The 14,195-nt window shown below is 44.8% G+C and overlaps 1 protein-coding gene across 4 annotated transcripts in view; it reads right to left on the reverse strand.

The window, feature by feature from the left end:
* Nucleotides 1–14,195, reverse strand: part of ABCC9 (ATP binding cassette subfamily C member 9) — a 1,387,936-nt gene that overhangs the window by 1,070,488 nt on the left and 303,253 nt on the right. For all 4 annotated transcript variants that reach the window (XM_069628445.1, XM_069628446.1, XM_069628447.1 and 1 more), the window contains exon 5: nt 7,147–7,313. In XM_069628445.1, coding sequence (XP_069484546.1) covers nt 7,147–7,313 — 167 coding nt within the window. The remainder of the gene's footprint in view (nt 1–7,146; nt 7,314–14,195) is intronic.

Raw genomic sequence — 14,195 nt, forward strand, 5'->3', positions numbered from 1 at the left:
TCGCAGCAACTGATACCCCATTATGTAACACGTATTCTCAATGAACATCTAGGATCCAACAATAGTGTATGCCCCGAAGCTTGAAGATAAACTCGCGATCGCGGCCCATTAGCGCTCGCCTCATGCAACCTCGTGTGCCTTTATAGATAACACCCAGTATTCCCCCCCGCACCCTCACCACCAACCCAAGATTAGCAGTGTACACCCCACCCACCCCAAACAGCGCACAGTCGGATCAGCCCCAACATGATCCAACCTGTGCAAGAGCCCAACAGGGGCAAAACCAAAACAAAAGTGTAAAATGCAGTGCAATCGCAGTGGGGTGCGCTATTGCCGTGTGCTAGCACGCTTGGGACCCAAGGGTGTCCATGAGAAATTAAACAGTGTTCGCGGTTTAGTAATGCCTGTCGCAGCATCTGTATGCAGCCGTGTCGGCCCCAGCATAAAACAGAGAAACGCAACATTCAACAAAGACAGGAAGTCAGCATAATCACGATGAGTAGTTCAACCACATGAAAAATTGACAGTGCGTATCTGAAGGTATAGGTACAGTGAGTACAGCTCGGAGGGCATGGAAAATATAACAGCAAGGTAGTTGTGGGGGAGGCCGGTGGATAGTGGAGCCTTCAGCCCGCATGAGCAAACGACGATCAAGGAGAACAAGTTTCAGACCAGGTTCAGTCATTCTCCCCCACATCTTCAGCAGGTGGATGAGGGGGAATGTGTGCCTCTATGAATTTCACAGCTTCCGAGGGCACCGTAAAAAAGTAAAGTTTGCTGTTAAATGTGAACTTTAGAAGGGCAGGGAATAGGATGGCGTATGGAATGCTTCTCTCCCTGAGCAGTTTCTTGACTCCAAGAAATTGGCGACGCTCCTGCTGGACTGCGATTGAGAAGTCAGGGAAGATTCGGATCACCTGCGAGTCCAATATGAGCTCACCCTTCTCCCGCGCGAGGCAGAGGATTTGATCCCGGTCCCTAAAACTCAGAATTTTAGCAACAATGGGCCTCGGAAAATCTCCCGGTTTGGGACGTGGGGCCAGTGCCCTATGGGCCCATTCGATGGTGAAGAAGGGGGACATATCCGGGTTGCCCAACAGGTCTTTCAAAAGGTTCTCGACAGCCAGTTCAAGTCGACCCTTCAGCGCATTTTCCGGGACCCCAATAATGCGTATATTGTTCCTCCGTGATCTAGATTCGAGGTCATCACATTTGGCCTTCACCAGTTTCATATCCGAGACAAGGGTGGATACCGTGCTCTGCAGTGTGGTTATATTGTCCTCATTGGAACTGATCCTGTTTTCAGTTTCGGTGATTCGCGTCCCTTGTTGGTCTAGTTTGGTCCTGAGAGAGGCCACATTTGCATTGATGTCATCTAGCTTCTCATGGAAAGCTGCAAAGTTTCTAGCCATTGACTCCATGATGACCGTCAGGTCCGTGGGGGGGCCTTCTGCGGGGAGTGGTGCTTCGATCTGGTCGCAAGATGTATGGGCCGAATCGGGCCTCGTGGCGGCTTTCGCAAATTTGTCCATGGCCCCTGTCTTACCAGTGTTCCTGGATCTATTGGACATCGTGTGTGGCGTGTGGTATAGAGTATTCAAAGTAGTTAGACTCGTGTGGGTATCGTATACCCTGAAGCGGGGCGGTGCAGTGACAAGATGGAAAAGGCTGCACTCTTGTTGGTGGCGTAGCAACGGTCCACAGAACCGTAGGGATAATAAATGTCCCTGAGCCAGAAATCCAAGCGCCGGGGGTGGTGGCCAAAGGGGTTCGCCCTACTGGGGCACAGCGCGGATCTTAGGGCAGCAGTCAGATTGATCCAGGGGGGTTTGCAGAAAAATACAGCACACAACGGCCTCCCCAACCCCTCACCTCAGGCTCGGCTCACATCCGTGAGCAGGATCAGGATAGTGGCGTCTTCAGCAGAGTCTCATCACACGTAGCCGATGGTCCTGTCCGCGGAGGCGGCCAGAGAGGCCTCCGGGCCGGTAGGCGCGGAGGGAGCATTGTCTCCGGGGCGTGCTGCGATATCGCAGAGGCAGCAGGGGTAGAGCCAGGCAAAGGCGGCGCACGAGCCGCGGTCGGCCGCCAGGAGTACCAGATGTCAGGCGCCGGATTTCCACGCTGGATCCATCCACGCGCGTCGGCGTAGGCAGCACAGGCGGTCCTCGCGTATCAAGCCCGGTCCCGGCCACAAGGCAGCCGGGCGCGGGGGTCAGACAGAAAGCCGGACGAGGGGTGAACCGCTGGGCCGTCAGCTGCCACGGGTGTCAATCGGCGCCGCCGCCCGCACCGTTCACCGGGGGCACGAGGGCGCAGCTCGGCCCCACGCGGGGGCAGCGCCGGCGGCTGAATACAGGGTTAAAAGGTCCAATTCGGGGCCAGATTTCACAGGCAGGTGGCCCCGAGTGTCAGCAGTGTGGGAGCCAAATCTGGAGACGGGGTAGAGTAGCAAACCGCAGATGGAAGCAGATGCAAAGCGGCAGCACACGGAGCTGAAAAGCTAGGCAGCCATTTTGTCGGCTGCTCAACAGCGCCCCCCATTGTTCAAGTCACTTTGAACCCCATTCTTCACTTTCGAACCACTAGGATCCACGGTGGGTCTTCGGCATTCACCTTCAAACTTTGAACTGGTGCTGCTGCATCATCAAACCGGCTCTATGCCGCATTGCACCAGTAGAGCCACATCACCTGTCAGCTCAAGCACCAGCTCACTGTGCAGATGAAAAAGCATTGAACCAGCAGATCTTCACATTGCAGCTTGACTGGAGCCACTGGATTATATCATCAGTCATCAATCTCAACCTCCGGTACTCATGATATCAAACCACGTCAAATCATCAATCCGCTGCAGGCAACCCACTGACCTGCATTCCTACACGCTGCCTTCCCAAACTGCCTGGAGAACTGCTATAAGCTAACGCGATGCTGACTTGCTGCCTGGGATCAACGTGGCTGTCCGAACCTGAACTCAGTTTGACCCGTATCACATCTTGCCTGGTTCAACTCTGTCGAATTGCCTACCAACTGGAATCAGGTACTATTGAGAGCTCTTGTCCCTGTCATCCATTTTTAGGATTCTAATGACTGGTTAAAGCCCTTGTGCATCTTTTTCTTAAAGAAGCATATCCATATTAAGAGTGCCTAAACACATTTGTTCTGCATATCTGGGCCTCATTACAAGTTTGGCGGTATTGCAGCGGTATTCCTACTGTAAATCTGGCAAAATACTGCCAAACGCCATTGCCATTCCAGCACTTGCTCCCACAGAGTTGTTTCTCTGTGGGTAAATCCCATAGGACTCCATGGGGATTTTTGACATATTTACAGCTGGGGGAATTACCACACGGTAAATCTAGCAATTTCTGGCAGTAAAGTGCAGGATTTACCTCTAGCAATAAGCTGGAGGTGAATCTGCCACTTTGCTATTTTATAATTGAGTTGTTTTATTAAAGTATACATATTTTCATGTAACCTTGATTGGACATTCTTTTATTTTGTAACAGTTCTATTGTAAAATGTCCCTTTGGAAAAAGTCACCAGATAGGCAATTATTTTCCATCCACACCTAAAAGCCTTCCCCACATATTCTAGGATGGGTTTGAATTACTATTCTAAGTTCGGTTCCCGAATATTTGAGGAAAGTGCATAATTTTTTTGGGAATGCAAATTCTGGGAAATGTCACCACTTGGCAACCTTTTCCCAGGTGACGTTATCACTGGATATCTTTGGAACTTATATACTATTTCTGTTTGGGTTGCTACTATATTCAAATCCCCTCCCTTGGCCCACTTTACCACACAAGATGAAGGAGGTATATCGTTTGGCTTGGCCTGTTTTACCCATATCATTGGCAACACTGTTGGTTTGGAGCAGTGTGAGGGCTACGTAGGCGGTTTAGACAATAGTCATTGTTGTACTCAAGCAGGGCAATAATACTCATTTTGTCACAACGCATGCATTCAGAGACGCTTCTAGCATATGTGTCTACAGTCATACACAGGTGTCAAGTCCTACAAATTAAAGTGGGGGACTCATCAACAAACACAATGGGATGTGACGTCACAAGAAATTAGCATATCGAGGTGAAATATGCACATTTCATTAAATTGGTTTTGCATAACCACCCAAATAAAACAGGACGAATGGCATTTGCCTTTCATAAAATAAACACACACACAAAACCAAGACAGGATATTTTCTTCTAATACTGTTTTTGTAAACGTTAAAAGGTGTGCATGTTTTAAACTCAAAGAACCAATAAAAAAAATTCCCTGGGTCTGGCAGTACCAAAATGGGATATTTCACCTTTATTTGTTTGATATTTTTCATCATATTATATAGTGTAGTGGTGAAGCATCTGGGCTACATACCTGACAGCTGCGGTTTGATCCCTGAGGTTGGCTTTAATTCATAATTTCAAAGAAGACATCCAATGTTTCTCTTTTAGCTGGGGGGCGGGGTGGACTGAGTCCACCCTCTGAATAAAGTTGGTGGACTCTGTGTACCCTCGACTTGAGCCCTGGCATTAGAGCCTCCAGAAATCCTGCAATATGCTGGTAATCTGTCCCAGATCCTGATGCACGCCTGTTTTCAACAAGCAAGACACCTTCGGGATTGGAGTCTTCAGTGCCAATGCCTCATGCATGCCTGTATACAGTGCTAGATCATGCTGTATGCCTTTCTTTACCTCCAGAGATGCCTCACAAATTCCAGCCGTCTCCTTCAGAGGCACATCTAGTCTGCCTGTCTTCAGCTTCAGGGAGACCACCAGAAAAGCTGCCTTTTGTTTTTGGGATAGCAGCAACCTGCCTGCCTTTTGCAGTAGGGATTTCATCCCACTGCCTGACTTAAGCTCTACAGCATTCAGAGTATCCACCATTAGCTGCTCAGACTCTGGTCAGCTTTTCTGCTGCTTCGATGTGTCCCACCTGTCCATTCTCAGCCAAGAGGCTTACAGACAGTTTGGCCTAATCTTCTGACCTTTACAATAGCCTGTCATCCGCCTCTATAATTTACAGTGCCCACTGCCACTCAATCTCACCTTCAGGTTCTCCTCCAAGACTTTATGTCATGTCTTTAGCTCTTGAGCATTTTGCTTGTAAGAGGTCTGACTGTCAGATTACTGTTCTAGGGCCTGATAATCAACACTCTAATTCATTGTTTTTTGCCTGCAGTCCTGTGTTCCCCTCAGTGAAAACTCACATGCAGTCGTGGGAGATGATATTCGGTCACGATTTGCTCTGCTAGCCCTCGTTCCCACCATGTGTCGGGTATGTTTTGGATTCTGTTCAGTATTGGACTTATCTTCTGATCCTTGTGAGACATATCTCTGAGGAAGTGGCAGATTAAGACGACATCAGCGAATTCACTTCCCATTGGATACAGGTTAGATGGAGGAAGTGCAACACATGTGGCTGGCAGGTGCAAGCCAAAATCCAACCTGGGGCATGAGATTATTAGTCAGCATTAAAACCATTTCTTTACTTCAGGCCAGCACTGGTCAATGTTGCCGTGTTTCTGCTTGTGGCCAGTCCCTGGAGTCTTAGACGCAAATTCCTATCTTCTTGTTCTGGAATTCTTGGGTTTCATTTTTAGATTGTGTATTATTTTGTTCTGCTTCATGGATCCCCTTTCTAGCTTTCTTCTATTTTGAGTCAGCATTTTCCTGTGCTTCCCTGTTCCTGTATCGCGCAGTGTAAATCTGATCCCTGAGAAAATATTCTTATTCCCTTTTCCTTTCCTTCCTTGGGTGAGGAAGGGAGAGGTGTTGGGTGTGTAATTGAGCTTTCCTACTGCACTGCTGCCTCGATTCCCTATTGATTTTTAGGTGGGGTGCAGTGTTTTACCCCCATCTGTGTGACTGCCTATGTTTCATCTCTGTCATGTAAGAGAATGGGGATGTGAAAAGCGTGCCATTGCTTTATTTGTTTTAAGGGCAGTCGGATTTCTGCTGAGAGACCTGCCTTCCCTACACTATGCTCATTCTGACAATAGTCATTGTGAGTGGCAATCAAGTGATTGTAACTGCACTGGTCACCTGGCTACCCTTTGATCTCGGGCCACCAGCTGCACACCTGCATTGCCTCCCAGGCAACCCCTGCACTTGGGGGCTGTTTCTGTATCCCTACAGTCCCCCCAGCTCTTGACACGTGATGTCTGAACTTACCCCTGCACTTGCCACAAGCTGGCCGTACTTTACCTAGTGTTTTTATTTATTCTATTTATTTATTACTATTGATCTTATGTACCGTACTTCCCCCTTCCGCTTCCCTGTCCCACTTTCCCTTTCCCACCTCCCCTGCACTTGCGCAATCTGAATGTCACTGGGCCTAGTAAGATTGCTGTCTCTGTCTTCCCTCTGTTCCCCTTCCCTTGCCTCATTGCGCCTTGAAACACTTGTGTATTGGTGCGTTATAAATGCCATATCATATATCATATCATAACTGGAATGTTACATGTGATGCCATTGGCAGCTGAACTGTAGCAAGGATACTACCTACAAGTTTCATGCAGTTTCTGCAAACTACTATGTACTAAAAAGGAATTTTAAGTCACGGAGGAGGTATGTGCCAAATCAAACATTTCTCTAAAGGAAGCCAGTATGCTTTATATGCTCAAAGAACTCCACGCTGTATTACTATCCTGAACATTATCTTGATGGGGATATATTAGGTGTAGTGTGTTTTCATTTTGAAGAAGGCAGTAGAGGCCTTAAAGGTCCAAAAACTGTCTATTTAGACGTTCATAGGCACAGTAGTGGGCATGTTAATGCACAATATCTGCCGACCTCCCCGAGAATGGAGACTGGCACACAGAGATCTACAACTTTTTCCAATGAGCTTCACTTGCTGAGACTAAGGCCCTGATTCAACAAAATCTGTTTAACAAATGGGGATTTGCGGGCAGAATGGCACACAAATCCAGTTTTTAAGTGTTCATTGACTTCAAAACTACAGGATGACATGGACGTCATGCTATAACAACTGCAAGTATATTGGTTTACGCATGTTATTCAATTTCAAGCAGCAAAATAGATTTGGGTCCACTCAGTGAAAAATTCAAATATGACAAATACTACCACAATAAATTTACCAATCCCGGTGACAAATCCCCAAGTAGGAAAGATAGAAAAGGTTTGTTACCCTGACTCTTATGACGTTGATCTCCACTGCCATCAGCAGACCGTAAAGGATGACCATGGTTAAGGTGATACAGAACCGAAGTTGCGACACTCCAACATCATTCTCGCAGTACTTCACCAACTTGATTGTTTTTGAGATAAACGCCATAACCCAATAAAGGAAAAGAGCTAAAAAAAAATTGAAAAGGTAATTTATGATAGATCCAACCTTTAATGTGTTATAAATTATCAATCATTTTTAAGAATGTATTAATGAATGCTGAAATGGGGCAGCACAAAGGAGTTAAATGTCAGGATAAAGAATACAGTATCTGATTTGATCATTAGAAGTGCATTGAGACTTCCACCACCAACACATTTTCCCCATAGAAGGGTCACAATAGGGAGCCATTTCCTTTCAGCGGATTACAGTATGATGCCTCCTTCTATTCAAGGCATCTGCAGCCCTTGGCTCTCTGGATATTTTCGATTGCAGCTTCCTTCAACCCTAGACAGCATAGTCAGTAGGATCGGAAAGAGGGGAACCCATATGTTGTAATTACAAAGAATGTTAACTTACTGCACTAGGTATTTAGGTCAGGTACTGTTTTCCATTTGATAACTCCATTCAGAAACATTCTTTCCTCATTGCACCCAACGAATCGATATGTTTTTAGTGGTGCTTCAGAAAAGGTTGGGGTGACAAATCCCCAAAACATTTATTTCCAAGAAATGTCTTCATTAAAGAATTCAAAACAGCACACATTTAGCACACAATACACAAAGTGTAAAGTTCCAAACAATACAATTCATAATGTTGCATTTTTATTACATAGAATTTAAGACCAAGCCTGTCACAATTGGCAATGCACAACAGTAAAACTGAAACCCCATGTTAATACAGACAATACCCACCAAATCAGTATATTTAACTGATGCTTACAGTCGCTTATTACTCAACAATCGACTGTATAGATAAGAACTAGAAGGGTACAATCCTTAAAGTGCTTGACTCAAATGCTGATTTGAACAGTGCAAAAAAAACATTCAATTTGTGTCAAACCTGTCAAGCATCCATACAGATGGCTTCCGAGTGGAACCGAGTCAAGTTGGCAAATGACAGATAGAACCTCGGCTCAATCAAATTCAAGCTATTAGGTCGCTATGGTCTGAATTGGGTAGAAGCTACTTTGGACAATAGACATATATTGCTAAGAATTAGCTTCATCAGTGTCGGCTTATAGGCAACTATTGAGTCAAACTGTGCTAAGTCACCTCGACCTAGTAAGAGAAACTGAAAGCAGACGTTTTATTTATTATGAACAATGTCCTCATATTGACTGTGAGTTTGCTGATTGAGAACTGGGTTAATGAGGGTCAGTATGAGTTTGGTGATACAGGGAAAAAAAATGTTGGTAACTCCAACTCTGCCAATTCTTTTTGCAGCAATAATATTATTGCTACTTTTACCACACTGCCAATTTATAGGTGTGGCATCAAAGTAGAGGAGATACCTGTTGTCAAATGTGGTGGCAACTTAATGCCAAAAGTGGAAGAATTCCAGGAGGCAGAATTAGCATCACAGTATTTGCTCTGAAATCCCCACTGTCTCCCGGAGACTATGAAAATGGGGGGTATGGCCATCATTAGGGCACTAGAATCTGGCAGTAATTCTGCCTGGTCAAGTTGTTGTAACCGTGAATCAGTTTGACAGTATTTCCACTAGAAAAAACCCAAACTCATAATGAGACCCAAGGAAACCATCTCTGATTTCTGCTTTCTTTCTATTGAAATAAAATAAACCACAAGTAAAAGAAATTAAATTAAATACAAATACAAAGTGCGCTCTTTAAACTTTACAGTGTTGCGTGATGGAAAAAGGAGCATGACTACAAAAGAGCAGGCCTCTCCGAATTTCAGGAGACTTTTCTCTACCTGAAAACAGAATAACTCAAGTGCTCGTCAGGGCAGCAGTCAAAACCAAAATACTGTCTTCTGTCCAAACCAACTACTCTATCCCTACCACTAAGAAATACGCCAAAAAAGGTTCAGTGAAATTCTTATCAAGGCCACCAGGAGAATGTCTCCCTTTCCCTGGTGCAACTATCCAGTCTTAAGATGACTAAGCAGCAGTCTCTTGCAACATGGTCTGATTTACCAAATGTACTTAGACCAAGAGAATGACTGCATTCTCCTGGTCTCTGTGACAGAGCTTTGCAGACTGCAATTTGATAGTTCTTTGTAGAAGTCTTTAAAAGTCTCTTTACTTATGTCCAACGATGTGCAAACAATAGAGTTACGGTTTCATCATCTTTCTTCTTATTGCTGGGCCTTTGTCCGGACTTTTTATATCTTGTTTATTGGGGATGTTACTCCCTGATAGTTCTTGGTCTTATTGATATCTTTCACATGTGTTGGGTTTCCACTGTGACTTTCTATGTCACCACTGTAATGAGAGCGACCACTCCAAAAAGAATACTTGAAAGACGGTTTCATCATCTTTCTTCTTATTGCTGGGCCTTTGTCCGGACTTTTTATATCTTGTTTATTGGGGATGTTACTCCCTGATAGTTCTTGATCTTATTGATATCTTTCACATGTGTTGGGTTTCCACTGTGACTTTCTATGTCACCACTGTAATGAGAGCGACCACTCCAAAAAGAATACTTGACTCTTGGTCCTGTGGGTATCACTACTGGGATGAGGGAGATCACTCCTGAGGAATACTTGACACTTAGTTCTCTGGGTTCACTACTGTGACAAGGGAGATCACTCCCATGGAATTCTTGACTCTTTGGGCTCCCTGCACCCCACCCGGCTTTCTTGCAACTCCAGTAACCTGTATCTTCACCAGGGAGTGCTACCGGTTACTCCCGGGGTCTCAGGTCACTGTCAGTCCTGCACTCGTTTAGTGTGTATTCCTGTTCTGTTCCTCTTCGGTCTATGTGGTTCGAAGGAACTGTTGCTGTGGCGATCTCGATGTGCTTAATGGACCACACGTTCCACCTCAGAGAGGCCAGGCCACCACTAGATTCTTCCTACTTCTGCAGCAAATCAGGTTTACACTGGCTCCTGAGCTTCCTTTCTGCTTCTTCTTCTGAGACCGACTTTCTCTCAATGTTTCAGGCAGCACAGGTTTATATTTTCAGGGCTTTGCAGGATGGACGCCAGCTTCCCTCGCTGTCCTTTCTCCTATCCGAATACTACTAGCCCTTCCTCGGTCTTTACTTTATATTCCTGGGACCTCCACTGCATAGCGTCAATGTCGAAAATGCCTCTAAAGTTATCTTCATGCCTTCTGGTGGCCACCTCATCACAGTTCTTTGGTAATCCGTTCTACTGTTATTATGTATGTTGCTTTGGTAATTCTTCATTTCAGTCCTATCTAGTTTTACAGGTGAGTTGGTAGAGACTTCACTTTAACACGCAGTAGTAGTTTCAGGTTGGGAGGTAGAAGGAGTCAATAGGCCCCATGGCTTCTGGGGACAAGAGTTTAGTTAGGGGGGGTCTTTCATGGGACGGGAGTCCTTGTACACATAAGGGGAGTCTCTCTCTATAAGGTCTTCCTGCTTTTTACCACCCCTAGGGGGACTATTGGGTAGCAGCCTCAAATCCCTACCCTTATAAGGAAGGTCTCCCCCTGAGGAGAATATATGAGATCATGTGAATCGTCACAATGGGTAGTTTGAGAAAGGATGGCTTTAGATAAAGCACACAAGGCCTCTCTGCTTTCTCTGCAACTGAATATCTTCAGACAGGAAATGATGGCATTATTGTACTACTTCCTTAGCTACCAGTGTCCCACCACTACCATAGAGTTTTATTTGAGTTAAACCTTCAACCACTTTTATCCATATGAGCAGTGCAAACTACGGTTTGAAAGTTTCAAACCATTTGAAGCTTCTGCTGCAGCTTCGACTTTGTTGAAGGTGACTGGAACCACCATTGTTTAGACACACTTGTATCTGATTTAAAACCAGTTCTCCCATCTCTAATACAAATCTATTTATATACAATCACACTTTAAAGGACCAAGCATAACGTTAAAAAGTACAGCCCAGATTAAATCCTTCTTAAATAACGTTGAGCTCATCAAAGTTAAATATTAACAAACAAAAAAACATTTCAAATTAATTTGATGAGGCTCACTGTTAAGAAATGAGGCCCGAGCAGAAGGTATACTTTATAGGGATTTATTAAGTCAGAGTCTAAAGTGACAGCAGGCACCCCCTTTAGAGGCAGGCTCCAACTGACCACATAAAGAACACAGCATGAAGAATAACACTCCAATGTAGAATCTCACAACATCACAATGCATGGAGTCATAGAGTTCAGAGCATCCAAAACTTACCATTCCACTACTACTTAACATACATATGTATGTAACTAAATCCAAGTAGATCAAACCCCAACACATCTCCTCCCTTTAAAATAATAACAGACTCACTCAAGATAGTAATCTTTTAACCTGAGAGGTTTGTTTCTGATCCTCTCTGAACTTGTACTCAATTTATTATGCCCATGTATACTTTTGCTCACACTTGGCTTATGCAACTGCTGAATGTCATTGCTGTCTTCACCTTCCTCACAATCCTCTGCTTCACCATTATTATTGCACTTAACCAATCTGGACATAGACCAGCATTCTCCCCCCTCCATGATGACAACATTACCTCTTATCACAGCAATTCTTTTAGGGCCAACAAATTTGCTTTCAATGCATTTAGGAGACATCCTGGGATTCTTAACATAGACCCAGTCACCCTCCTTCCATGACATCTCCTTGAATTTCCTTCCAGAATTAAACCTCTCTTTGTACTCATTCTGAGCTTCTCTGATGAGTGTCATAATCTTATCCCTGTTCGCATGCACACTCTTCGCCAAGTCTAACCAACCCGGGTATAGTTTCGTCCCCGGTTGCCTACCTTTAAGAGACATAAAAGGCGAGATTCTGGTGACCGTATGCGGAGTCGTGCAATAATTCCACACCATCTCCTTTAGAGCTGTCTGCCATTTCAGACCTGATGCCATTGCTAACTGCAGTCCCCCTTTTATGAATCTGTTCGCCCTCTCTACCAGACCATTTGCCCTAGGCTGGTAGAGGGCCGTCCTGTAATGCTTGATACCAAACCTTTTGAAAAAATCTACCATCCTGTCAGAATAGAACTGAACCCCATTATCAGATACCAGTTCTGTAGGGAATCCCTCTCTGTAAAATACCTCTTCAAAAAATAAGATCATTTGAGAAGTAGTTGCCTCCCGAACCGCCTTCCACTCAATCCACTTCGAGTGGTAATCAACAAGAACAATTAAATATTTGAGATCCTCTCCCAAATCCTGCAGAGGGCCCACTAGGTCCACCGCAAGTTTTCTACAAGGCTCCCTTGGAACATTCACAGGTCTTATAGGAGTTTCTCTAATGGCTTTACTCTTGTCACTCTTTTCACATTCTCTGCAACATCTCACACACTTCTCCACTTCACCGTCAACTCCTGGCCACCAAAAGGATTGCCTGAGATGCCTTTTAGTGCCTCCCATGCCCAGATGACCTTGGTGTGCAATGTTCACCAACTTGGATCTAATATCACAGGGGGGAACTACCCTCATCCCTTTCCTGAGTTGAAGCCCATCTTCTGACAGACTCAACTCATCTTTTATACCATAATAGCAATCATATTTCTTCTCAACTAGATCTTTCCTGGGCCAACCTGTTTTCGTCCACAATTTAACTTGTTTTAACACTTCATCTGCATCATCAGCAAGTTCCCATTCATCTTTTCCTATAGCATCATATTCAACCTCACAACACTCAGAACTCACTTCCCTAAAATTCATATCTTGCACAGGTAGCCTCGAAAGACAGTCCACTATGACGTTTTCTATGCCAGGTACGTACACAACCCTAAAATCATATGCTAGTAGATGAACCATCCATCTCGATATTCTAGGAGACCCTTTTGCCCAATCTGCACTACCCAACAATTGGACCAATGGTTTGTGATCCGTCCTTACAGTAAAGGTTTGGCCCCAGAGATAGAACTTGAAAAGTGCAACAGCCCATGAGACTGCTAAAGCCTCTCTTTCTACAACAGAATAATTTCCTTCCGCCGCCCTCAAGGGTCGGGAGGCAAAGGCAATAACATGTTTAACTTTCCCAGCATCATATTGGGAAAGTGCAGCACCAAGGCCCAAAGTGCTTGCATCCTCAGCTAAAACAGTTCTCCTACCAGCAATAAACCCCCCCAACGAGGGCGCTCTCACAATACATTCCTTGATTCTATGAAAATCACTCTGGCACTCATCAGACCACGCATACTTCATGCCCTTTTTTAGCAAATCTCTCAATGGAGATGACATAGTGGCAAAACCCTCAACAAATTTATGATAGTACTCCGCCAACCCCATGAACGAGCGTAACTACTCTTTGTCTTGTGGTTGGGGAGCACATCTAATACTGTCCACCAAAGATTTCTTAGGAGAAATGCCATCACATGAAATTCTATGACCTAAGTAGTCCACCTCCTTGACAGCAATTTTACACTTTTCCCTTTGAACAGTCAATCCAGCTTCTCTGAGTCTGATCAGTACAGCTCTCAACATCTCATCATGCTCAAGTTCATTCTCAGTGAAAATAAGAATGTCATCTTGGAACACAGTTACTTTCCTGAGACCTTTGAGCACCTCTTCCATTATTCTCTGAAAGACAGACGCCGCAGAGGCCAGTCCAAATGGCATACGATTATACTTAAAAACACCCTCAGGAGTGATGAAGGCCGTCAGGTGCTGGCAATCTTTGGACAACGGAACCTGATGATAGGCTGATGACAGGTCAATGATAGAAGACAACCTTGGCTCCTCCAATGTGGAAAGAGTCTCTGAAATGTTCGGCAACGGATGCCTCTCAACAACTATGTTCTGGTTAAGGCTGCGCAAGTCAACACACAATCTCAATTTCCCATTAGCTTTGGTTACCAGAACAATAGGGGATAGCCATTCAGTGGCCATCACTGGTTCAATCACTCCCTTGTGTAAGCAGATTCAATACAACACTACAGCTAAGTCAATGCCTAG

This window comes from Ambystoma mexicanum, chromosome 12 (genome assembly GCF_040938575.1).
Source record: "Ambystoma mexicanum isolate Mex_15411 chromosome 12, UKY_AmexF1_1, whole genome shotgun sequence".
NCBI classification, from domain to species: domain Eukaryota; kingdom Metazoa; phylum Chordata; class Amphibia; order Caudata; family Ambystomatidae; genus Ambystoma; species Ambystoma mexicanum.